This window comes from Hemitrygon akajei, chromosome 6 (assembly GCF_048418815.1).
Source record: "Hemitrygon akajei chromosome 6, sHemAka1.3, whole genome shotgun sequence".
NCBI lineage: Eukaryota > Metazoa > Chordata > Chondrichthyes > Myliobatiformes > Dasyatidae > Hemitrygon > Hemitrygon akajei.
The window spans coordinates 35,282,695-35,304,767 of record NC_133129.1 but is presented as its reverse complement, the minus strand read 5'-3'; the positions used below and the strand labels follow the sequence as shown (position 1 = coordinate 35,304,767).

The window sequence follows — 22,073 nt, the reverse complement described above, 5'->3', positions numbered from 1 at the left end:
GGATCAGGGAGGCATTAAAGCGAGGCTGTGAAGTTCGAATAAAATCTTCCTTAACTGCAGTTTACCGACTCCGTGTCGTTATTTTAGCGCTGCGTGTAGCACACCGCTACAGGATATTCATTTAGGGCAGAGATGAGGAAAATTCCTTTTGCCAGAGGGTGGCGAATCTGTAGAATTCTTTGCCACAGACAGCTGTGCAGGCCAAGTCATTGAGTATATTTAAGGCAGAGACTGATAGATTCTTGATTAATCAGGGTGTGAAAGGTTACGGGGAGAACGTGGGAGAATGGGGTTGAGAGGGATAATATATCAGCCATGCTGGAGTGGCAGAGCAGGTTCAATGCACTGGATGGCCTAGTTCTGCTCCTAGGTTTTATGGTCGAAAGTATCTGCATGGTAATCACGAGTAACTCCCAAACAGAAGAGATTCCACAGATGCTCGAAACCCAAAGCAACACATGCAGAATGTTAGAGGAACTCAGCAGGTTAGGCAGCATCATGATTGCAAAGTGCTTGGTGAGGATCACATGAGAAACTCGCCCAAGGCATTCCCTGCAGAAAATTATAAATCTTTTGGGTAAGAGTTGAAAATCTTTGTGAGGTGCTACAGATTCACTCAGGTTAAAAAGTCAAGAACACAATTAAACATTTCTGGACTCATGCCTACAAATTATCAACTACAGAAACTAAAAATAAACCAGGTGTTACACCCGCTTTCCATCTTCTCAGTGTACCTCTGTCTGAATCAAATTCTCTTAGCATCTGTTATTCTTACCCGGAATTTCGTGGTTGTTATTTCAGCCTTAAGGATATCAGGATCATACTTAGTGCTTGATGAAGACCCTGAGAACACTGCAAAGGGAAGAATGAAGATTAATTAGCCACTGAATTCCTAACATTGTCAGTAAATTTTACTGAAGCACAACCACCAGAGTTTTCTCCCTCTTTAGATAATATGTGTTTCCATTTCTCCACCACTAAAGCGGGCAGTTCCATATTCAGTCATATTGGAGCATTCATTCACTTAACCTATCTATGTGCCCATCATATGATTTCTATACACCTTTCTTTCTTATCTAATTTGGTGTCATTATGTTACAAAATAACTTTTTTTCACCTTTATCTATGTCATTTATATACATCTTAGGTATCTGAACGTGATATTATACCAGTGAAGAACATTAGTAATGATCTTTCAAGAATCACTAGCTTCTGGATGGTTCCAGAGGACAGGAAAATTGCAAATGTCAATATGCTCTTTAAAGAAGGGAAGGAGGCAGAAGAAAGGAAATCAAAGGTGCAGAGGGATTTGGGGGTCCAAGTGCAGGATTCCCTGGAGGTTAATTTGCAGGTTGAGTCAGTGGTAAGGAAGGCAAATGCAATGTTAACATTCATTTTGAAAGGACTAGAATACAAAAGCAAAGATGTAATGTTGAGCCTTTTGTCAGACATTTGTCAGACCGCACTTTTGAGTGTTGTGAGCAATTTGAGCCCCTTATCTAAGAAAGGATGCGCTGGGATTGGAGAAGATCCAAAGGATGCTCATGAGAATGATTCCAGGAATGAAAGGGTTAATGTATGAAGATCCTGGTCCTATGCTCACCGGAATTTAGAAGAGGGGGGTTTATCATTGAAAACTATTGAATACTGAAGGGCAAACACGAGGAAATATGCAGATGCTGGAAATTCAAGCAACACACACAAAATGCTGGTGGAATGCAGCAGGCCAGGCAGCATCTATAGGGAGAAGCGCTGTCGACGTTTCGGGCTGAGACCCTTCGTCAGGACTGGATAGAGTGGATATGGAGAGAATGTCTCCTATAATGGGAGAGAACAGGACCAGAGGGCACAGCCTCAGAATTGAAGGACATCCATGTAGAATAGAGATGAGGAAAAATGTCTTTAGCCAGAGGGTGGTCTATCTATGGAATCCTTTGCAAGAGACAGCTGTGCAGGCCAAATCAATGAGTATATTTAGAGCAGAGGTTGATAGGTTCTTGGTTAGTCAGGACGCCAAAGGTTGTGGGGAGAAGGCAGAAGAACGGGGTTGAAAATGATAAAGACTCAGCCATGAAGGATGGCAGAGCTGTCTTGATGGGCCGAGTGGCCCTATTCTGCTCCTATGTTTTATTATCTTATTGTAAGGACCATTCCTACGTGTCCCTAACAGTTTTCTGCTTACAGCAGACCTTGGAAAAATTGTCCCTTTCTACGAATGACAGGTTTGGATCTAATCCCACTTAACTGGATTGTTTCACACGAAGGTATGTAATTTCCGCTGAGGTCCTACCTACATTCCTTTTCTGCAATTAGTGCCGAAAGCATGATGACACCATGAAGGCTGGTTTATACTTGTGCATACGGGCTATGCCGTGGCCTACACCGTAGCCGATTTTCACTTCTGCGTCGCTCTACGCCGTAGCGAGCATGCATTGGTGTGCACCAAAACGCTAGCTGGCGGTGGGGTTTCTATGCCACTGTGTTGAGTTTCTTCATGAGAGACATGGATGAGGAAATGTATTTTAAACATTTTCGCATGTCAGCAGGTAGATTTGACGATTTGGTTCATCTATTTCGCATCAGTGTACCCACAGCCTACAGACATGGCAGAGAAGAAGCAACCAGCAATGCATAGGAGGAAATGTGATGCTACCAAGCGGACCAATCACAGTTGTTGCGGTCTGCGTCGCCACGACACGAGTTACTTTTCTGGAGAGGTGCATGTCACCCTACAGCATAGGGTACGGCGTAGGTACAGTGTAGGGTACACGTTATCTACTGAGTAGATGCGACACACAAGTATAAATCAGCCTTGAGAAAAACTTCATTAAAAGTTCTACACTGTAATCTTGGCAATAGAATCTAGCATGTGGTAATATGATAAAAGCAGAATACTTACATGACACAGTTCATTCATATTCCATAGCCATTAGCATTAAGTATGACAAGAATTATTCCCAAAAAACAATTTACAAATGTAGGTGTTTAAAGATCAGAAGTTGTAAATAAAATGTTGTGGTATGCAACGACCGTGGATATTCAAGACAATGGAATACACTTTAACCCTCATCACCAGTGTGCTAATCTGGCAGATCATCACATACTGTTTATGCAACACACCCATTATACATACCAATGCCAACATAAATGTACAAACTACATTCCTGAAAAGATTTTCATGGCCTGAATATTAACTGGTATTTGCAACCAATAATATGCACACACACAGAGACGGCTCTGTGTTGACCCTATGGTTTGTTTATGTATAATTGCACATATATGGGGATGGGCAGTTGATGAAATGTAGATGTTGGAAGCCCACCCACGAGGTTAGTACATCAAAATAAAAGGTAAACAGAACAGCAGGAAAAAGCTCTTAGGTTTAGGTTTATCGAGCCCCGTGGTAGTGAAAGCAGGGAGCTCCGCTCTGAGTTGTTGTTGATATTAACCCACCCTATAGCAACAGCAGCAGTAGCAACAGTGCTAGGGGATGAATCACCCCAGTATCTACAGCAATACTGGATTAAAAAATTATTCCAAACATCAGTATCATTAAATGCAAGCACACTTGGGAGAAGAGTTCAGATTATGCTACCCATTCCTTGCTGTTACACATTTTCCAGTTATCAATCGCTATAGAAGGTGGAATCACAAATCACAATTTTATGGGGAGTCTTTCATGCGAGGCATTTTCAAATGGGGTGCCAAAGTAGCTTAGTAGTTAACGTGATGGTCTTACAGCAAGACTCAGGGCATCAGAGTCGGAGTTCAATTCCAACATCATCGATAAGGAGTTTGCATAGTCCTCCCTGTAAACTTATCGGTTCCCTCCGGGTGTACCGGTTTCCTTCGCTCCATCCACAAATAGCAGAATTTCCAATGGCCAACATTTTAAGCCCCATTCCCTTTCTGACATGTTGGTCCATGGCCTCCTCTTCTGCCACCATTAGCTACTCTCATGGCGGAGGAGCAATAGCATATATTCCATCTAGATGGCTTCCAACCTGATGACATGAATATCCATTTCTACTTTCGGTAACTTTTCCACTCCCCCTTCCATCCTTCCATCTCCTTCTATTCCCCACTCTGGTCTCTTACTTCTTCTCCTCACCTGCCTATCATCCACCCCCTCCCCGGTTTCCTCTCCCCCAAGGTCCACTCTCCTCTCCTATCATATTCCTTCTTCTCCAACCCTCTGCCTTTATCACTTCCTAGCCTCTTCATTCCCCCCTCCCTGGCTTCACCTATCATTTCTAGCTTGTCCTTCTTCCTCTCCCCCCCCCACTATTTTATTCTCACATCTTCCCCCTTCCTTTCCAGTCCTGATGAAGGGACTTGACTCGAAACATCGAGTGTTTAGTCATTCCCATAGAAGCTACCTGACCTGCTGAGTTCATCAAACATCATGTGTATGTTGCTCTGGACTTCCAGGAACTGCAGAATCTCTTGTATTTAAAATAATTAACTGTATATTTTCCTTATTTTTTAAATACACCCAGAATTAACAAACTTTATATAATCTACAGTTCAAGAGGCACAGATCTTCCTTTGGTATTTCTTCTGAATTACCATTAATTGCAATTTTAATCTTCTGACCTGCTTGTTGGCAGCTGATTTGAAGGTGCATTGCACTCAAAGTCAAAGTAAATTTATCATCAAAGTACACATATCTCACCCTATGCTTCCCTGAGATTCAATTTCTTGCGGGCATTCAAAGCAAAGAAAAAGAAACACAATAGAATCAATGAAAACCTATAGTCAAGACAGACTTCCAATGTGCATTAACCATATGTTCTATGTTCTCACCTGCACATCCCCCTTCACACATATCGCATGATAGTGATCAGAAGTGGAGCCAGATTATTCCCCACCCTTGGCCTGAAGGATTTCAGGCTAATTATAGTTGGCAGTCTGTGATCAACAGACACCAGGAATCTCTCCAAGAATTTCCCGGTCAGTATCAGTTACCTACTGGATTATCCCAAACAAACTTTGTGAGGGTAGGGGCGGGATGGTAGCCGAGGAGAGCGATCTGCAGATGTGTCATATCAAAGCTGACTGTGTGTTTGGGTAGAGAGCAGTGTTAGGTGTCATCAGTAACTGCAGACAAAAGTTTAAAGCTTTCAAGTTAGCTTTAAATTGTTGAATTTACAATGAGTGGATATGACTTTAGGATGCAATTCCTGAGACAGAAATTACACTTTGCCCAAGGACATTTAAGTTCAGCAGAGAGCTGAACTGCTCTAGATTTTATCGCTAATTTTCCAGAGTCAGCAAACCAGCTAAATAATCCTCAGTAATATGTATAGGTCTGGCAGGTATTACTTTATTTGTCAATTAAATTGACGAATGGAGACTGGATTTTTCAGAAATCGATCTACTAACTATTCCACTCAATTCTGTAAGGCTATGTATACCACTGGTTCAATCAGGACAGATTAGTAAAACCCCCATTGTAATCTATCCAATATGATCACAAGGATTACTTTCTATATGCCGTAATTTTTTATAACATGGGAAATTTGTGATAGAATAAAAAAGTTATTTACTAAAGGGTCCACCGACCACCTTTCCTTCTACCTTGCCTCTTCAATATTGCTTCCCACTCTGTGAATGTGGATATTTGTTGATGTCAAAATGAACCACTGAGGTAACTTGCAACTTAATATGTGTGGTATTCAATTGCCATTGTCTGAAGCTCACCTCCGGTCAGTTTATTCTTCAGAGCAACAGCCAAAAGCATAAACATGAAGTGTCATGGACCTCCATATTAAAACAGCACAGCTTTTTTTTCTAGAAAGGCATTTGCCCAGCAGTCAGTTCGCTTTCAAATATTCATAGCATGGTCATGGATTCATCTCATGAAGAAAATCAGAAGTGATGTGTAACATGTAGAGAGGATATTTCCATTAGTCGAAGAGTCTAGTGCCCAGGCAGATGTAAATAGCCTAGGCATAAATGATACTGAACGAGTGCAAGTAAATGTAGATGGGCATAAGGGTCAGTATGGATGTGGGAGGGGGGCGCAAAGGGTCAATTCTGTGCTGTACAACTAAATGACTCTATGACTATGGAATTAAGGTGCTTTAATAAAACTGAAATTGGGTGTGGATCAGGAGCAAGATACTCTGAAATTGTGAACAACACATACAAAGTGTTGGAGGAACCCAGCAATTCAGGCAGCATCTATGGACAGAAATAAACAGTCAACATTTTAGCTGAGATCCTTCATAAGGACTGGAAAGGAAGGGGACAGAAGCTAAAATAGAAAGTGGGTGGAGGGGGAGGAATTCAAGCTGGAAGGTGATAGGCGAGACCAGGTGAGGGTGAAGGTGGATGGATGATGCAAGAAGTTGGAAAGTGATAGGTGGAAGAGGTAAGAGGCTGAAGAAGCAGGGATCTGATAGAAGAGGACAATAGACCATGATAGAAAGGGAAGGAAGAGGGTCACCAGTGGGAGGAGGTGGACAGGTGAGAAGAGAAGCGGTGAGAGGGGAACCAGAATGGGGAATTTAAGAAGAGAGAAGGGTGAAGGCAGGAATCATACTTGCATTAAGAAAGATGCCCAAGGATGCTGGAGACCAATCACTGCGGAGACAGAAAATCTCTACAAGGTTTTCTCAAGGTAGCAATCCATTGGCTGTTTCCTCAATGATCTTGAGCAATGAATTGACTGTGAAGCTCACTCTATTCACAATTCTTCAAATAATGAAGCAGTCCACATTTATGTGTATCCATACACAGATATCCTTTTAGTTTGGGTTCCTAAGTAACAAGAAATTATCCAGCTACACAAATGATGAACATGTGCTTTCTACAGCAAGAGCTCAGCTATGTCCCCTCAACATTCAATGGGTTTTCCTCTGAAATAAAAAGCAAACATCAATCAGAGGAAAAGCCACCGCTCCACCCTCCCCTCCCCCACCACCACAGAGCGCATCTACAAGAAGCACTGCCAAAAGAAGGTAGCGTCATTCATCAAGGATGCCCACAATCCAAGCTAAGCTCTCTTCTCGCTGCAAAGTACAGCAGCATCAGGTCTCATACCACCAAGTTCAGGAACAGTCGTTACCTTTCAAATATCAGGCTCCTGAATCAGCATGCAAAACTCCACTCACCACAACACTGAAATGATTCCAGAACCTATGCACTGCCTTTCAAGGACTCTAAAACACATGTTCTCAGTTTTATTTATTTATTTACTTGTTTATTACTATTGGTTTTTTTGTATTTGCAAAATATGCCTTCTTCTGCTCATTGGTTGTTTGTCAGTCTTTTTGTGAAGAATGTCATTGATTCTATTGTATTTCTTTGTTCTACTGTGAATGCCTGCAAGAAAATGAATCTCACGGTAGTATATGGTGACATTTACGCACTTTGATAATAGAATTACTTTCAATTTCAAAATGATCGGTATACAGAGCCTAGAAAAATAGAGGGCTATGCGGTAGGGAAATTCTAGGCAGCTTCTAGAGTAGGTTACATGGTTGGCACAATATTGTGGGCCAAAGGGCCTGTAATGCGCTATAGATCTCTATGTTTCTATGAGACTGAGTTACAAATTCACAGAGCATGGCTTGATATGGCAAATAATAAATTTGATGCCTTTGATTCAGAATGAATCCTCACACCTTCTCCTTGGTGAGTTAACAGTTCACTTAATGGAAAGAAATGCAGTGATTTTATTACTAACTGGAGGCATTAAAACACATTTTACATAGACCATCTGAAGGAACAGAAACTGATGGTATTTGAAGCAATCAGGATTCTATCTTAATCTTACTCAGTATTTTTCTGTCAATAATCGATTATAAAACATTCTTGGTTATCTTTGTATTGCACCTTAGTTTTTGGTTCAATTCTAAATATACTACAGTAAATACAAAATAACCCTTGCATGTAGTGCATTACATCAAATGTATTTTAGTATAATATTAATGTTCAAATCAAATTTGTATTCCTTTTTTTCCCATTGATTCCTTCCCAGGTCTTCCAAAATATCTTTTTCACTCTCCAGTGTGATACAGTTCCATCACCCTTGAAGGAATGTTAGACATTTCCAAATGAAAATCAGGAAGCAATCTCATTGGTTATGTAATGAAGTTAATACAACACTCACTGGTGTCCTCAGCGTAGATGGACTAGAATCCCTGCCTATTTTCTCCCACCTTCATCCAGGGTAGCTGAACAGCATTCTTAATTGGCACTTCTGCTCTGTGCTGATCATTGTCATCCAGCAGATAAAGCTCACTGAGTTTCTGGAGGAGTTATAAGTGTGTCTGTAGATAAACTGGCAACAGATCTATGTACTGCCTTATTGGATAAGGTTGAACTCTCTTCCTGGCTAGTCAGTTGAGGAAAATATTGGATACAGGTGTAAGCTCTTTTGAGAAAATGAATGTAAATGTTTATGCTACAAAATGAAAGATACAATTGCAGTTTTATCAGAGCCAATTCAACACCTCTAATAGGCTACTCTCTGTAGCATGCTCTGTTGTTAAGACATATGCCTACATATTAGCTTCATATCAGCACATAAAAATAAAAGTTTTTTTTCTTACAAAGGCATTTAACAATACAATCTAACAGAGTTCAAAAAATATCTCATTGCCACTCATGTAAGAATCATAGAGTTATAAAGTACAAAAATAGGCCCTTCAGCCCAACTCACCCATGCTAACCAAGGAAAAGAACTAGGGCTAGGTAAGTCAGAGCCTTGAGCCTGTACCACTGTTCAATACAATCATGGCTGATCGATTCTTGATAACACCATTTTCCCCACTGTCTCCCACTGATGTTTGATATCCTTGCAGTTTAAATGTCTGTCAGTCTATGTCATGAATCCATTTGATAACTTTACATCCATAGTTCTTTGGGATGGAGAATTCCAAATATTAATGACTTGCTCGGAGAGAGAATAAAAATCCCCTTCATTCCTGTTTTAAGTGGACTTCCCCTTTTTCAGCAATGACAAACCCCGTAGGGGAACGATCCTCTCAGTATTCACCCTGTCAATGTATCTCAAAACCTTACAGATTTCAATCAGATCACATTTCATTCTACTGCACTCCAATGATTGTGGGCGTAACCAGCTCAACCTTTCTTCATACGTCAACCCCTACATCAAATAACATTCTCACCAAAGGAAGCACAATCTTCCTTAATTAAAGAGGTCAAAGCTGTAAGCAGTACTCAGGATCAGATTCATTTATTCATCACACGTACGCACATCTGATCATACAACGCAATGCAGCATTTGCATTTACAACCAACACAACCTAAGGATGTCTTTGGGTCAGCCCACAGGTGTCACCACCCATCCCGGCGTAAACATAGCAAACCTGCCAAGGTCACAGAACAACACAAAAAACAACAACAAAACACAATAAGCAACAAAGCTCTGCCGCAGACTGCGCGGCAGGAGGCCAAGTCTGTGGGTATATTTAAGATGGAAGTTGATAGTTTCCTGATCGGTCAGGGCATCAAAGGATATGGTGAGAAGGCAGGTGTATGGGGTTGAACGGGATCTGGGATCAGCATGATGAAATGGCAGCACAGTCTCGATGGCCTGAACGGCCTCATTCTGCTCCTATGTTTTATGGTCTTATGGTCTGAGCCCCATTTCTCACTACAACACAGAATAAAAGTCTGAGCCATGGCATGATGGAGATCATAGCTTGGTGTCATCTTGACTGCCATCTCAATTTAATTGTACCATGCACATGATTTTTATACTACCCCTTGCGATAAAGGCCAACATCATGTTCCTAGCCACAGACAGAGACTACTTGCAAAGGGCACCAATGATCAAATGCACTAAATTACAATATTGACAGAAAACAATCACATCCAACCATTTGTTGCAGAAGGAGGAAGCAGTGACAGTCAAATAATCTATCTATTTGTGAAATGGGGGAGCAATTATCAGAAGTTTGAGAAATTGATGTTCATGCTACCAGATGCTACCCAGATGGAATATGAGGTGTTGCTCCTCCAACCTGAGTGTGGCCTCATCAGGGCAGTGGAGGAGGCCATGGACTGACGTGATGGAATGGAAATGGGAAGTGGAATTGAAATGGGTGGCCAGTGGGAGATCCCACTTCTTCTGGCAGACACAGCGTAAGTACTTGGCAAAGCAGTCTCCCAATCTATGTCGAGTCTCACCAATATACAGGAGGCCACACTGGGAGCACCAGATCCAGTAGCTGATCCCAACAGACTTGCAGATGAAGTGTTGCCTCACATGGAAGGACTGTTGGGACCCTGAATGGTAGTGAGGGAGGAGGTGTAGGGGCAGGTATGGCACTTGGCTTGCAAGGATAAGTGCCAGGAGGGAGATCAATGGAGAGGGACGGGTGGACAAGGGAGTCGCGTAGGGAGCAATCCCTGCACAAAGAAGAAAGTGGGGAGGGAGGGAAAGATGTGCTTCCTGGTGGGATCCTGTTGGAAATGGTGGAAATTATGGAGAATCATATGCTGGATGCAGAGGCCAGTGGGGTGGTAAATGAGGACAAGAGAAACCCTATCTCTGGCGTAGCGACGGGAGAATGCAGTGTGAGCAGACGTGTACAAAACGGAAGAGATAAGGGTGAGGGCAGTGTGATGGTGGATTAAGGGAAGTCCCTTTCTTTGATGAAGGAGGACATCTGATTAGTTCTGGTATAAAAGCCTCATCTTGAGACCAGATGTGGCAGAGACGGAGGAACTGACTTTGGCATTCCAAAGCCAAACATGACTTTGGAATGTGGGATGAATGCACAGTAGTCTTGATGATCTGAGTGGCCTAATCCTGCTCCGATGTCTTATGGTCTATGGACATCGGAGCATCTGGCGGAAACCCACACAGTCATGGGGAGAACATAAAACTCCTTACAGACAACGGCGGAATTGAATTATAAATTCAACTAGCACAGTAATAGCGTTACGCTAACCATTATGCATAATTCAGTAGCATTACCTCACTTCCATCTATATACTGTGTCGAACCAGCTCACCTTGTGAGGAACCGTGCTCAGTGCAGTGGTGCTTTGGGTAAATTACGACATCACTCCAGCCTTGTTACTGTTAACTTCAATTATTTTGGTGTCTTACCTGAATAACAGAATCTGTTGGTTTTAATTTCTTGTAACTTTGTCTCTCAGAACAATTTAGCAAAAAGCCCCAATACCCTTTAGAAACCCAAAGTGCATGTCTTCCATCACTTTTATTCATTTTGTACATGTGTCACTGGCAAGGTCAATACTTCATGCCCACACCGAACTGTCCTCGAGAGGGAGGGCAACCTTTCAATTCTTGAGGTGATCCCATTTCCACAATACTGTTGGCTGAGCCCAGAGAGGCCTCTAAAGTGGGAACCGTATCTGCAGGTCTATGTGGTCTTTTAAAATTAGATTCATCTTATTCCAGCACAGATTTGTAACTCAGTACAAATCCTTAAATTTTACATATACTGTAATGTTCAATGAAGACCTTATCTTAAACATTTTTGTGACATTGCACACTTACCTAAATCATCACACAGTCTCTTAATATAAAAAAACACACTCGGTGGCCACTTTAATATATACCTCCTATACCTAATAAAGTGACCACTCAGCTTATGTTCATAATCTTCTGCTGCTGTAGCCCTTCCCTTCAAGATTCAGTGTGTTGTGATTTCAGAGATTCTCTTCTGCACACCGCTTTTGTAATGTGCATTTATTTGAGTTACTGTTGTCTTCCTCTCAGCTTGAACCAGTCTGGTCATTTTCCTTTGACCTCTCTCATTAACAAGGTATTTTCACCCACAAAACTGATGCTCATTGGATTTTTTTTTTGTTTTTTGCACCATCCTCTATAAACTCTAGAGACTGTTCTGTGTGAAAACCCCAAGAGATCAGCAGTTTCTGAGATACTCAAACCACCCCATCTGGCACCAACAATCATTCCCTGTTCAATGTCACTTAGATCACAGTTTTTCCCCATTCTGATGTTAGGTCTGAACCTCTTGACCATGTCTGCATGCTTTTATGCATTGAGTTGCTGCCACATGATTGGCTGATTAGGTATTCCTATAAATGAGCAGGTGTACCTAATAAAATAGCCACCGAGTTGCATTTCTGTCTCACATAGTTAGGTAATACATCCAATTACCCATTTCTCCCATAGCTCAAGATAATGACCAGAAATCTCAAATTAATTCGGTATATACAGACATGTACAGGGATTCACAGTTATCTGCTGATGGGGCCCACTCCAATATAATGAAAAGGCAAGAGTCTTAATGCAGTTCAGAACATCCGTTGTGAATATACAATAAATGTTGCAAATAGCTGTGGTCTCCAACAAGTCTTATTGCAGTGTCATCAAGTTTGACGAAACAATGTAGAGGATTTGTCACTGTATAACACTGTAAACCACACTGTGTGGATGTGTATGCTGTTTATCCAGAGCTACTTGGCAGCAGAGTTAGGAGAGAATCCTCCCCTCGACAGATAATTCCAAACATTCTTTCACTTCACTGAAACTCTATCACAAGCACTGCAGCCTGTATTGCTAATGAGTCAGGGATTTCATAACTTTCTGAAAGGAAAGGAAATGCCCACTCAGCACATTCCCTCGATACTTACAACTGGTCCGCGAACTGGTCTTGTCCTTCCAGACATCATTGAGGCGCACATATTCGTCGATGGCTAGAGTTAACCGTTGCTCCTTGACGTGGTAGAGTTCTTTCTGTGTGTTGAGAGCGTCCTGAGCCACCATCAAGTAATCCTTCAGCATCCGCTCCTGCTCTTTCCTCCACTGCGCCCGTGGGTCCTCTAACTGTGTGGTTTCTGAAAGGGAAAAAAAAATCATGCTCTTTTAAAAATTATTTCAGCAAAATCAGGCTTGTTGGGGAGTTGCGGATCTTCCTACTATTTCTGTTATTTGAGTTCACAATTTCTGAGTACAGGGAGCCCCCAGGTTATGCAGGGGCTCCATTCCTGAGAACAGTCTATAAGCCGATTTCAGCATTCATTTTCTATAGTAATCCGCATCAGACCATTTTATGTCCACTTGCTATAATTCTTTCATTTCATTGAATAGTCACCCTACACTACTCAAAATTAAACCAATCCAGGATACAGTATGCAGTCATTAAAGGGGCCCATAAATCATGTTATTATTACTAGCTTGAAAAATGCTTTAAAACTATACAAGAGATCTGTTATGCCATATCTGTAAGTCAAATTATTTGTAACCTGGGGAGTCTGCATTTAGTCCATTTTTGCTCATGATTTCTGAATTACCATTGCCGACAACAGAATGATTATTCTTTGCAAACCTCTTTCAAGAATATACAATATAGAATATGTTGTGTCAAGTACAATCTTCTGTACAATGGTGTGCTGGGGCAATGGCATCAACACGGATGATGCCAACAGCCTCAATAAACTGATTAGAAAGGCTGGCTCTGTTATCAGAGTCAAACTGGACACACAGGAGGTTGTGGTAGAACAAAGGTCCCTATGGAAAATCCAGGCAATTCTGAACAATGTTTCTCACCCTCTGCATGCCACCTTGACTGAACAGAGAAGCACTTTTAGTAACAGACTAAGACAGCTGTCTGCTCCAAAGAGTGGTATATGAAGTAATTCTTAACCTCGGCCATTAGGCTCTATAATGAGTCAACCTATAGCCGGGGAAGTGATGACCCCCCCCCCCCCCCCCCGTTAGACTGTTTGTGGTAACTTATTCTTTCTACTTCTCTTCTGATATTTGTATATCTGTGCACTTGCAATGCTACTGTGACACTGTAATTTCCTTTGGGATCAATAAAGATCTATCTACTTGAACTGGGTGCTTCCATTGAGGGGAGAGGAGGAATTGATTTCCCAATTCAAATTTGGAACATTGGATGGTACAGCACAGTACAGGCCCTTCAGCCCACAATGTTATGCTGACCTTTTAACTTACACCACGATCGATCTAACCCTTCAGTCCCGCACAGCCCATAACCCTCCATTTTTCTGAACTACTGGTCTCATTTATCAGTTGGTCCATCTAGAACCAAAGCTTCAGAACACCAAACATAGAACAACATAATGCTTTTAGAGTTCAATACTGACAAAAATGAACAGGAAGATGCAAATGCAACCCTGCTATTTAAGAAAAGAGGGTCAGAGAAAATGGGGAACTTCTACACTTTAGCCTGATTTCAGTAACTGGGAAACTGCTGAAATTCATAGACACAAGGTCTCAGAACACATAGCATAAAAATAGGTCCTTCAGCTCATTAAGTCCATGCAACCATTGTATTTAGTTACTCCTACTTAAGAAAGGTATTTCATACACTTATTATAATAATTAACAGCAATACACTTAGAAAAAATATTATAATTGAGTTAGCATAGATTTATGGAAAAAAATCATGCATGGCAAATTTAGTGAAATTCTTTGAGGATGCAAATGACTGAAGAGATGAGGAGAAACGAGTCGATATGTTCAATTAGGATTTTCAGACGTCTTTCCATTAGATCGCACACAAGAGCTTGATGAAGGGGTGCCATGGTAGAGCAGAGGTTAGTGTGACACCATTACATCTTGTGGCATCAGAGTTCAGAGTTCAGTTCCAGTGTCTTCTGTAGGTGAGGTAGCACTTCCTTCTTGTGTGCATGTGGGTTTCCTCCCACAGTCCAAGCACGTACCAGTTAGTAGGTTAAACTATCATTTTAAATTGTCCTGTGATTAAGCTAGGGTTAAATCGGTTGGTTGCTAGGTGGCGCAGCTTGGTGGGCTGGAAAGGCCTGTTCTGCACTGTATCTTGAAATAAATAAATAAATACGGTTAAATCATGTAGAATTGGAGGTAATATACCAGCATGGATTTAGAGCTGGAGGTAGAGATAGAGTAAATGGGTCCTTCTAAGTTTGTCAGGCTATGAGACTAGTGACGTATCATAGGGATCAGTGCTTAAACCCCAGCTAAGCATTATGTATTTTCACAAGTTAACATGCTGGCCAAGGGGATCAAATACAACATTTCCAGATTTGTTGATGATACTAAGATAAAGGAGGGTTAAAGGAGATACAAACCAAACTGTGTGAACGGACAACATGGCTGTTGGATACGACAAGCCCCTTCACCAGAGATGCCACCTCCTCCCTGGACATCCCATCATACGTGAATGCAACCAAGGAGTGGGCTATGGGGGTTGCAACATAATCAAGTCCTTATGTGCACACAGATGCACTTCCTTGTGAAAGAAGCTGCAGAAACGTCATTTGTTCTCTTCTTAATGTAAACTACTGGTTCCCCCTCACTGGTATCTAACTGTGCTCAGTCAGAGAGGCACAACCTGGCCACTTCTTCATCTGTATGGCTCGGCTCCTAAATGATTTAATTAGTTTAGCCGTCAGGAGAATTAGAGGGTTTAATCTGAGACATAAGGACTCACAGTGTTCACAACCCACGAATCACAGTTCAGTGGTCATCAGATGAGACAAGCCTAGTTGTGTTAAATCTGCATATTTCACATATGAAATGCAGTCTCCCAGAAAAATAGGAAAGAATATGCATATCAAATGTTCAGTCATTTTACGCAACTCCATGTAACTGGACACTATTTGAACTCATTCAAGCCAGATTTTAAACAGAAGATTAATATTAAAAACAAGCCATTGTAAATCTGATCTTAAAGCTGAAAATATGAAGAAGACAATTTTGTTGAAGCTTATTGCTAAGTCTAATAGCATATAAGAAAAGGCAGAAGCAGGTCTTCATCCTTAGCAGTGGTCTTGCCTGCGTCCTTCTACAAACTTGAGGCTTTAGTCAATAGTAGGACTATTGCACTTGCTTTCTTTTTACAAAATTGTAATTTCTCTTTAAAGGTAAAATGATTTAACTGCTGATAAAAATACAACCAGCTTGGCTCAGAATGTGGAAGGAAATAAATCCTGAAATCAACCCTGCATCTTGTAGATTTATGAAATTTTACCAGTGTGTCCAATTTAATTTAATGGCATCTATTTACATAGATTCCCAAAATCCCTAGGATTAACTCTGTGCAAATGAAGAAAATTAAACATGGCAGTAGAGAGCCTAAATGCTAATTCCTATGGTAAGTTGAACTGTTCACTCTTAGTAGTTTAATCAAACCTCTCTTCATCGTTTTCTTTCTCTAGCAGAGGTGAGGAACCTATTCACGTGTGCCCAAGATGGCAGACACAAAAATGTTGTTGACATGTGGCATGTGGTGTTGCCCCTCCATTCCTTAAACCCCACACATAATAAAAAGATACATGATGATTAACTTTACTATGCCAAATGAACCACTTGTGCTGGTAGCTCATTCCACACTCACACCACCCTCTGAGTGAAGGTGTTCCCTGTCAGGTTCCCCTTAAATATTTCACCTTTCACCCTTAACTTACAACCTCTAATTCTAGTCGCACCCAACCTCAGTGGAAAAAGCTGCTTTCATTAACCTTATCTATACCCCTTATAACTTAGTATACTGTAGCATGTTTCCCCTCATTCCCCAATGTTCCAGGGAATGAAGTCCAAACCTGTTCAACCTTTCCCTATAAATCTCATCCTCAAGTCATGGCAACATCCTTGTAAATTTTATCTGTACTCTTTCAATCTTATTGATATTTTCTCCTGTATAGGTGACCAGAACTGCAGACAATACTCCAAATTTAGCCTCAACAATGTCTCATACAACTTCAACATAACATCTTGACTCCTGTACAATACTTTAATATATGAAGGCCAGTATGCCAAAAGTCTCTCTATTGTACCTGCACTGCCACTTTCAAGGAATTCTAGATCTGGATTCCCAGATCCCTCTGACCCACCGCACTCCTCAGTGCCCTACTGCCCACTGTCCTTGGCTCATGCTGACATAGTTGGTTACAGTTAGTGGATCGAGGGGCAGAAAACGATAAAGTGAATGTGTCCTTGGTCACTAACGTTAAACCTGGGAAAGAGCTTCAGTCACCGGCTGTGTCCAACTCCTCCCATCCTGTTCCATTAAATCCAAACATACACAAACGGTGGTAGAAAGGAAAACAACCAGAGATGATGTATCTAACCAGCTGCCAATGAGGTGAACAGGGATCAGTGTGTTGAAGCAGCTTGGGTTTCACCATCCTGTGCCTAATATGCGTGTCACTTCACAAATCAGAGACAGGAATTTTCCTTCTTTCACACTGGATGTGGATATTTCTTGCAAAGCACCCATTTTATGGCCGTGCCTAATTTATCTTTGAAGAGCTGCCCTCTTAAACCATGTCTTCATTCTGCACTTTGCACATACTCCCACCGGATTGTAAGACTGACAGAGTAATGAGTAATGAAGAACCAAGTAATGAAGACGGCTGCTTCCCCGTCTGGTGCAGAGGGGCCACTGCACAGGATCGGAAAAACCTGCAGAGAGCTGAAAACTCAGCCAGCTCCATCAAAGGCACTAACCACCCCAGCATCCAGAACACCTTCAAAAGGCAATACTTCAAAAAGGCAGCATCCATCTTTAAGGACCCCCATCATTGCTACCATCAAAGAGGAGGTACAGGAGCCCGATGACACACACTCAACATTTTAATAACAGCTTCTTCTGCTCCACCATCAGATTTACGATCAGACAATGAATCAACCCATGAACATTAACTTGGTATTTTTGCACTGATTTACTTTTTTACATACAGGTACATATTTCATATTGTATTTTACAGTATTTTTATGCATTGCATTGTACTGCTGCTGAAAAGCAACAAATTGCATGTCATAATGTCACTGATATTAAATCTGATTCTGATTCAATGAAGATGGTCAGCTGATGTTAGCTTGTCATTACTACACTGACAGGGCCATACGATTACTATTGAATGGACTGATATTATATCTGTACAATCAACCTCCTCTCTGGGATGTAGTACTACAACATAGGTACTATACAAATCCAAGTTTAAATGGAAATATTCCTCCTTCACCTTTCTGATGATGATGGTACTGTAATGTAATTCTGTGACACACACAAATGCTTTCTGATTTCTCTAAATGGCATTAACATTACTGTGCCTAACTTTCAGTAATTTCTCCCCTCCCCCTTCTCTCTTTTCCCTCCCCTCTTACCTCTTTTCTCCACACCTGCCTATTGCCACCCTCTGATGCCCTTCTACTTCCCTGTACCCCCTGGTTTCTCCAATCAGATTCCTTCTTCTTCAGCTCTTTACCTTTTCCACCTATCACCTCCTAGCTTCTCACTTAATCTGCCCCTCTTCCACACACCTACCTTTCCTCTTACCTGGCTTCACTATCACCTTCCAGCTTGCGTTTCCCCCCAACCCTCCACCTTCTTAAGGTGGCTCCTTCCCCCTTCCTTTCCAACCCTGACGAAGAGTCTTTGCCTGAAATATTGACCCTTTATTCACTTCCATAGACGTTGCCTGACCTGCTGAGTTCCTCCAGCATTTTGTGCGTGTTATTCTGGATTTCCAGCACCTGCAGAATTTCTTGCGTTTGGGTAGCTTGTGAGATTGCTATATTTAGTTTTCCCTGGAGCCAAGGAAGCTGGGGAGTGAGGGGTGACCTGATACAAGGGCATTAGGGGGTGGGGGAGTTCAAAACAAAAGGGCATGAGGTGAGAGGGAGGAGATCGGAGGGAGAATATTTTCACACAGAGAATGGTTGGAATCTGGAACATGCTGTATGAGGAGGTGGTGGAGGTAAGATTAGATTAACGCTGTTTATCACATGTAACATTGAAACGTACAGTGAATAGCGGCATTGTGCATCAAATCAGCGAAGATTGTACTGGGCAGCTCACAAGTCCTGTCACACTTCTGGCACCAACATGACATGTCGAAGCTCATTAAGTCTGACCGTATGTCTTTGGAATGTGGGAGGAAAGCGGAGCAGTGGGAGGAAACTCACACGGTCTCAAATTCCTTACAGGCACTGTGAATCAATGCGCGAACCACTCGGCTCCTGAGCCGCTTGTCGGTGATCTCATTACATATAATAAGCACTGGCGCCACGGCACTATAGTGATTAGCGCAACGCTCGGGGCGTTAAGAGTTCGGATTTCAGTTCCGGCCTCCTCTGTAAGCAAATTTGTACGATCCTTCTCGTGTGCGGGGGTGGGTGGTGGGGGGGGGGGGGAGGCTTCCCTCCCACAATCCAAAGACATACTGGTTAGTAGGCTAAATGGTCATTATAAGTTGTCCTGTGAATAAGCCAGGGATAAATGGGTGGGTTGATCTGCAGTGTGGCTCAAAGGGCCAGAAGGAGCTGCTCCACACTGTATCTATAAATAAAAGTAAAAGAAAGAGAAACAAGCTTTTAAATCACCAAAATTTAGGAATAGCTTTTTCTTCTCTGTCATCTAATTTCTAAGCGTCCATGAACATAACCTCATTACTCATTATTTATTTTGTAATTTATAGTAATTTTATGCCTTTGTACACCAAATATCATCAATAAATGCATGACTACAATAGTCATGTGGACATGTCAAACCAAAGGACGTTTCTGTACAGCTCTGATGCTATTGCAGTTAAGGCAGCTACAATGTGCGCTACGCAGTTCATAGCAAACACTCTTCAGGTCCATTCAGACCTTGTACTTAAAGGCGTCTTTGAATTTCCAGTAATAATTCCACTATATAGTGGTTAGCCAAACTCCCCTGATACCAATATCGTGCCTCAGGGTCCTGATTTCTGCCAAGAGGAAGAGACAGCACATTTGACTTTAAAATTTGACAGGGAGTTGCTTATGCCCCAGTTCCTGTGATTGTCCTGAAAATGAACAATGAATGAATAACTTGGAGGCAACGAGCAAATGATTTTGTAGGAACAGGCAACACACATTAGATCACTTGCAGTAAAATTTTTCAATAGTACATGAGAGATAGGTTGCAGTTAATGTGGTACGCCTACCATGCTGAAATCAGTTGCAAGTGGAATTACAGTGGAGGAAGAGCTGAGCAGAGTGGAGGGAAGGATCAGGAATCATGATTCTCATCTCCCTGCATCTGTGACAAAAATGGTCCTACCTTCACTCTTTTGCCACAGGTTAATTTGTGAGCTAATTTGCAAGCTGAACCTTAACCCTCAACCTGCCCTCAAATTTACCCTGTCAATTTCCGACACCTCCTTCCCCTTTCTTGATCTTTCTGTCTCTATCTCTGGAAACAGCTTACCTACTGATGGGTCTACTATAAGCCTACAGATTCTCACAGCTACCTGGACTATTCCTCTTCCCACCCTGTCTCTTGCAAAAATGCTATCCCCTTCTCGCAATTCCTCCGACTCCGCCGCATCTGCTTTCAGGATGAGGCTTTTCATTCCAGGACAAAGGAGATGTCTTCCTTTTTTAAACAAAGGGGCTTCCCTTCTTCCACCATCAACTCTGCTCTCAAACACATCTCTCCCATTTCACACACATCTGCTCTCACCCCATCCACCCGTCACCCCACTCGGGATAGGGTTCCCCTTGTCCTCACCTACCACCCAAACAGCCTCCGGGTCCAACATATAATTCTCTGTAACTTCCGCCACCTTCAACGGGATCCCACCAAACACATCTTTCCCTTCCCCCCCTTTCTGCTTTCCACAGGGATCGCTCCCTACGCAACTCCCTTGTCCATTCATCCCCCTCATCCCTTCCCACCGATCTCACTCCCAGCACTTACCCTTGTAAGCACAACAAGTGCTACATCTGCCCTTACACTTCCTCCCTCACCACCATTCAGGGCCCCAGACAGTCCTTCCAGGTGAGGCGACACTTCACCTGTGAGTCGGCTGGTGTGGTATACTGCGTCTGGTGCTCCTGGTGCGGCCTTCTATATATTGGTGAGACCCGACACAGACTGGGAGACTGTTTCGCTGAACACCTACACTCTGTCTGCCAGAGAAAGCAGGACCTCCCAGTGGCCACACATTTTAATTCCACGTCCTAGGTTATTGTCAAATAGGTCTTGCTTTCTTTATGATTACATCAATATGTTGAGACCAGGTTAGATCCTCAGAGATCTTGACACTGAGGAACTTGAAGCTGCTCACTCTCTCCACTTCAGATCCCTCTGAGGATTGGTATGTGCTCCTTCGTCTTACCCTTCCTGAAGTCCACAATAAGCTCTTTCGTTTTACTGACGTTGAGTGCCAGGTTGTTGCTGTGGCACCATTCCACTAGTTGGCATATCTCATTCCTGAACGCCCTCTCGTCACCAGCTGAGATTCTACCAACAATGGTTGTGTCGTCAGCAAATTTATAGATGGTATTTTGGTATTTGAGCTATGCCTAGTCACACAGTCACGTGTATACAGGGAGTAGAGCAGTGCGCTAAGCACACGCCCCTGAGGTGTACCAGTGTTGATCGTCAGCAAGGAGAAGATGTTATTACCAATCCGCACAGACTGTGGTCTTCCAGTTAAGAAGTCGAGGATCCAATTGCAGAGGGAGGTACAGAGGCCCAGGTTCTGCAACTTCTCAATCAGGGTTGTGGGAATGTGGGATTGTGGGATTGTGGGACTTTGATAATAAATTTACTTTGAACTTTAATTTTTACTGATTTACTTTCAAGTATTGAGAAAAGAACTTTAACTTGTACTATTCCGTTAGCACTTCCACAGCCAATTGTTGCAACAAAGCACTCAGAACATGACAAACTTCTCTTTTTAATAGCTTTTACCTTTCTCTCCCAGAGATGAAGTACAATTCCAAGGACATGTGATTTTCAGATCCAAATTCTAATACTGATTATATTGCTGCATGAGGCTTGCTCTTGCGCTCACAGAGTGAACACTGCTGGTTAGGGTAACCCCAGGGCTCTCTTGGTTGGATCAATTGCCACACCCAAATGGAGACTGTATCTGGGACATTCCCGATCTTAAAAATCTCAGCAAGTTGCCACACTACATAATAGAACATCAGCAACTTGATGTTTAGCGATAAGAGGGGAAAGATATAAAAGAGAGCCAGGAGGTAATTTCTTTACACCAAGAGTAGTGAGTACCTGAGATGAGTTGGCAGAGGAAGTAGCTGAGGCAGATATGACTGCACCACTGCAGCATTGTGGGCTGAAGGGCCTGTAATGTGCTGTAGATTTCTAT

General features: G+C 42.2%; 1 protein-coding gene across 3 annotated transcripts in view; it reads right to left on the bottom strand.

Moving 5' to 3' along the window:
* Window positions 1-22,073, bottom strand: part of LOC140728944 (protein WWC2-like) — a 241,370-nt gene that overhangs the window by 93,109 nt on the left and 126,188 nt on the right. For all 3 annotated transcript variants that reach the window (XM_073048070.1, XM_073048071.1, XM_073048072.1), the window contains 2 exons: window positions 12,609-12,812; window positions 776-852 (listed from right to left, as the gene is read on the bottom strand). In XM_073048070.1, coding sequence (XP_072904171.1) covers window positions 776-852; window positions 12,609-12,812 — 281 coding nt within the window. The remainder of the gene's footprint in view (window positions 1-775; window positions 853-12,608; window positions 12,813-22,073) is intronic.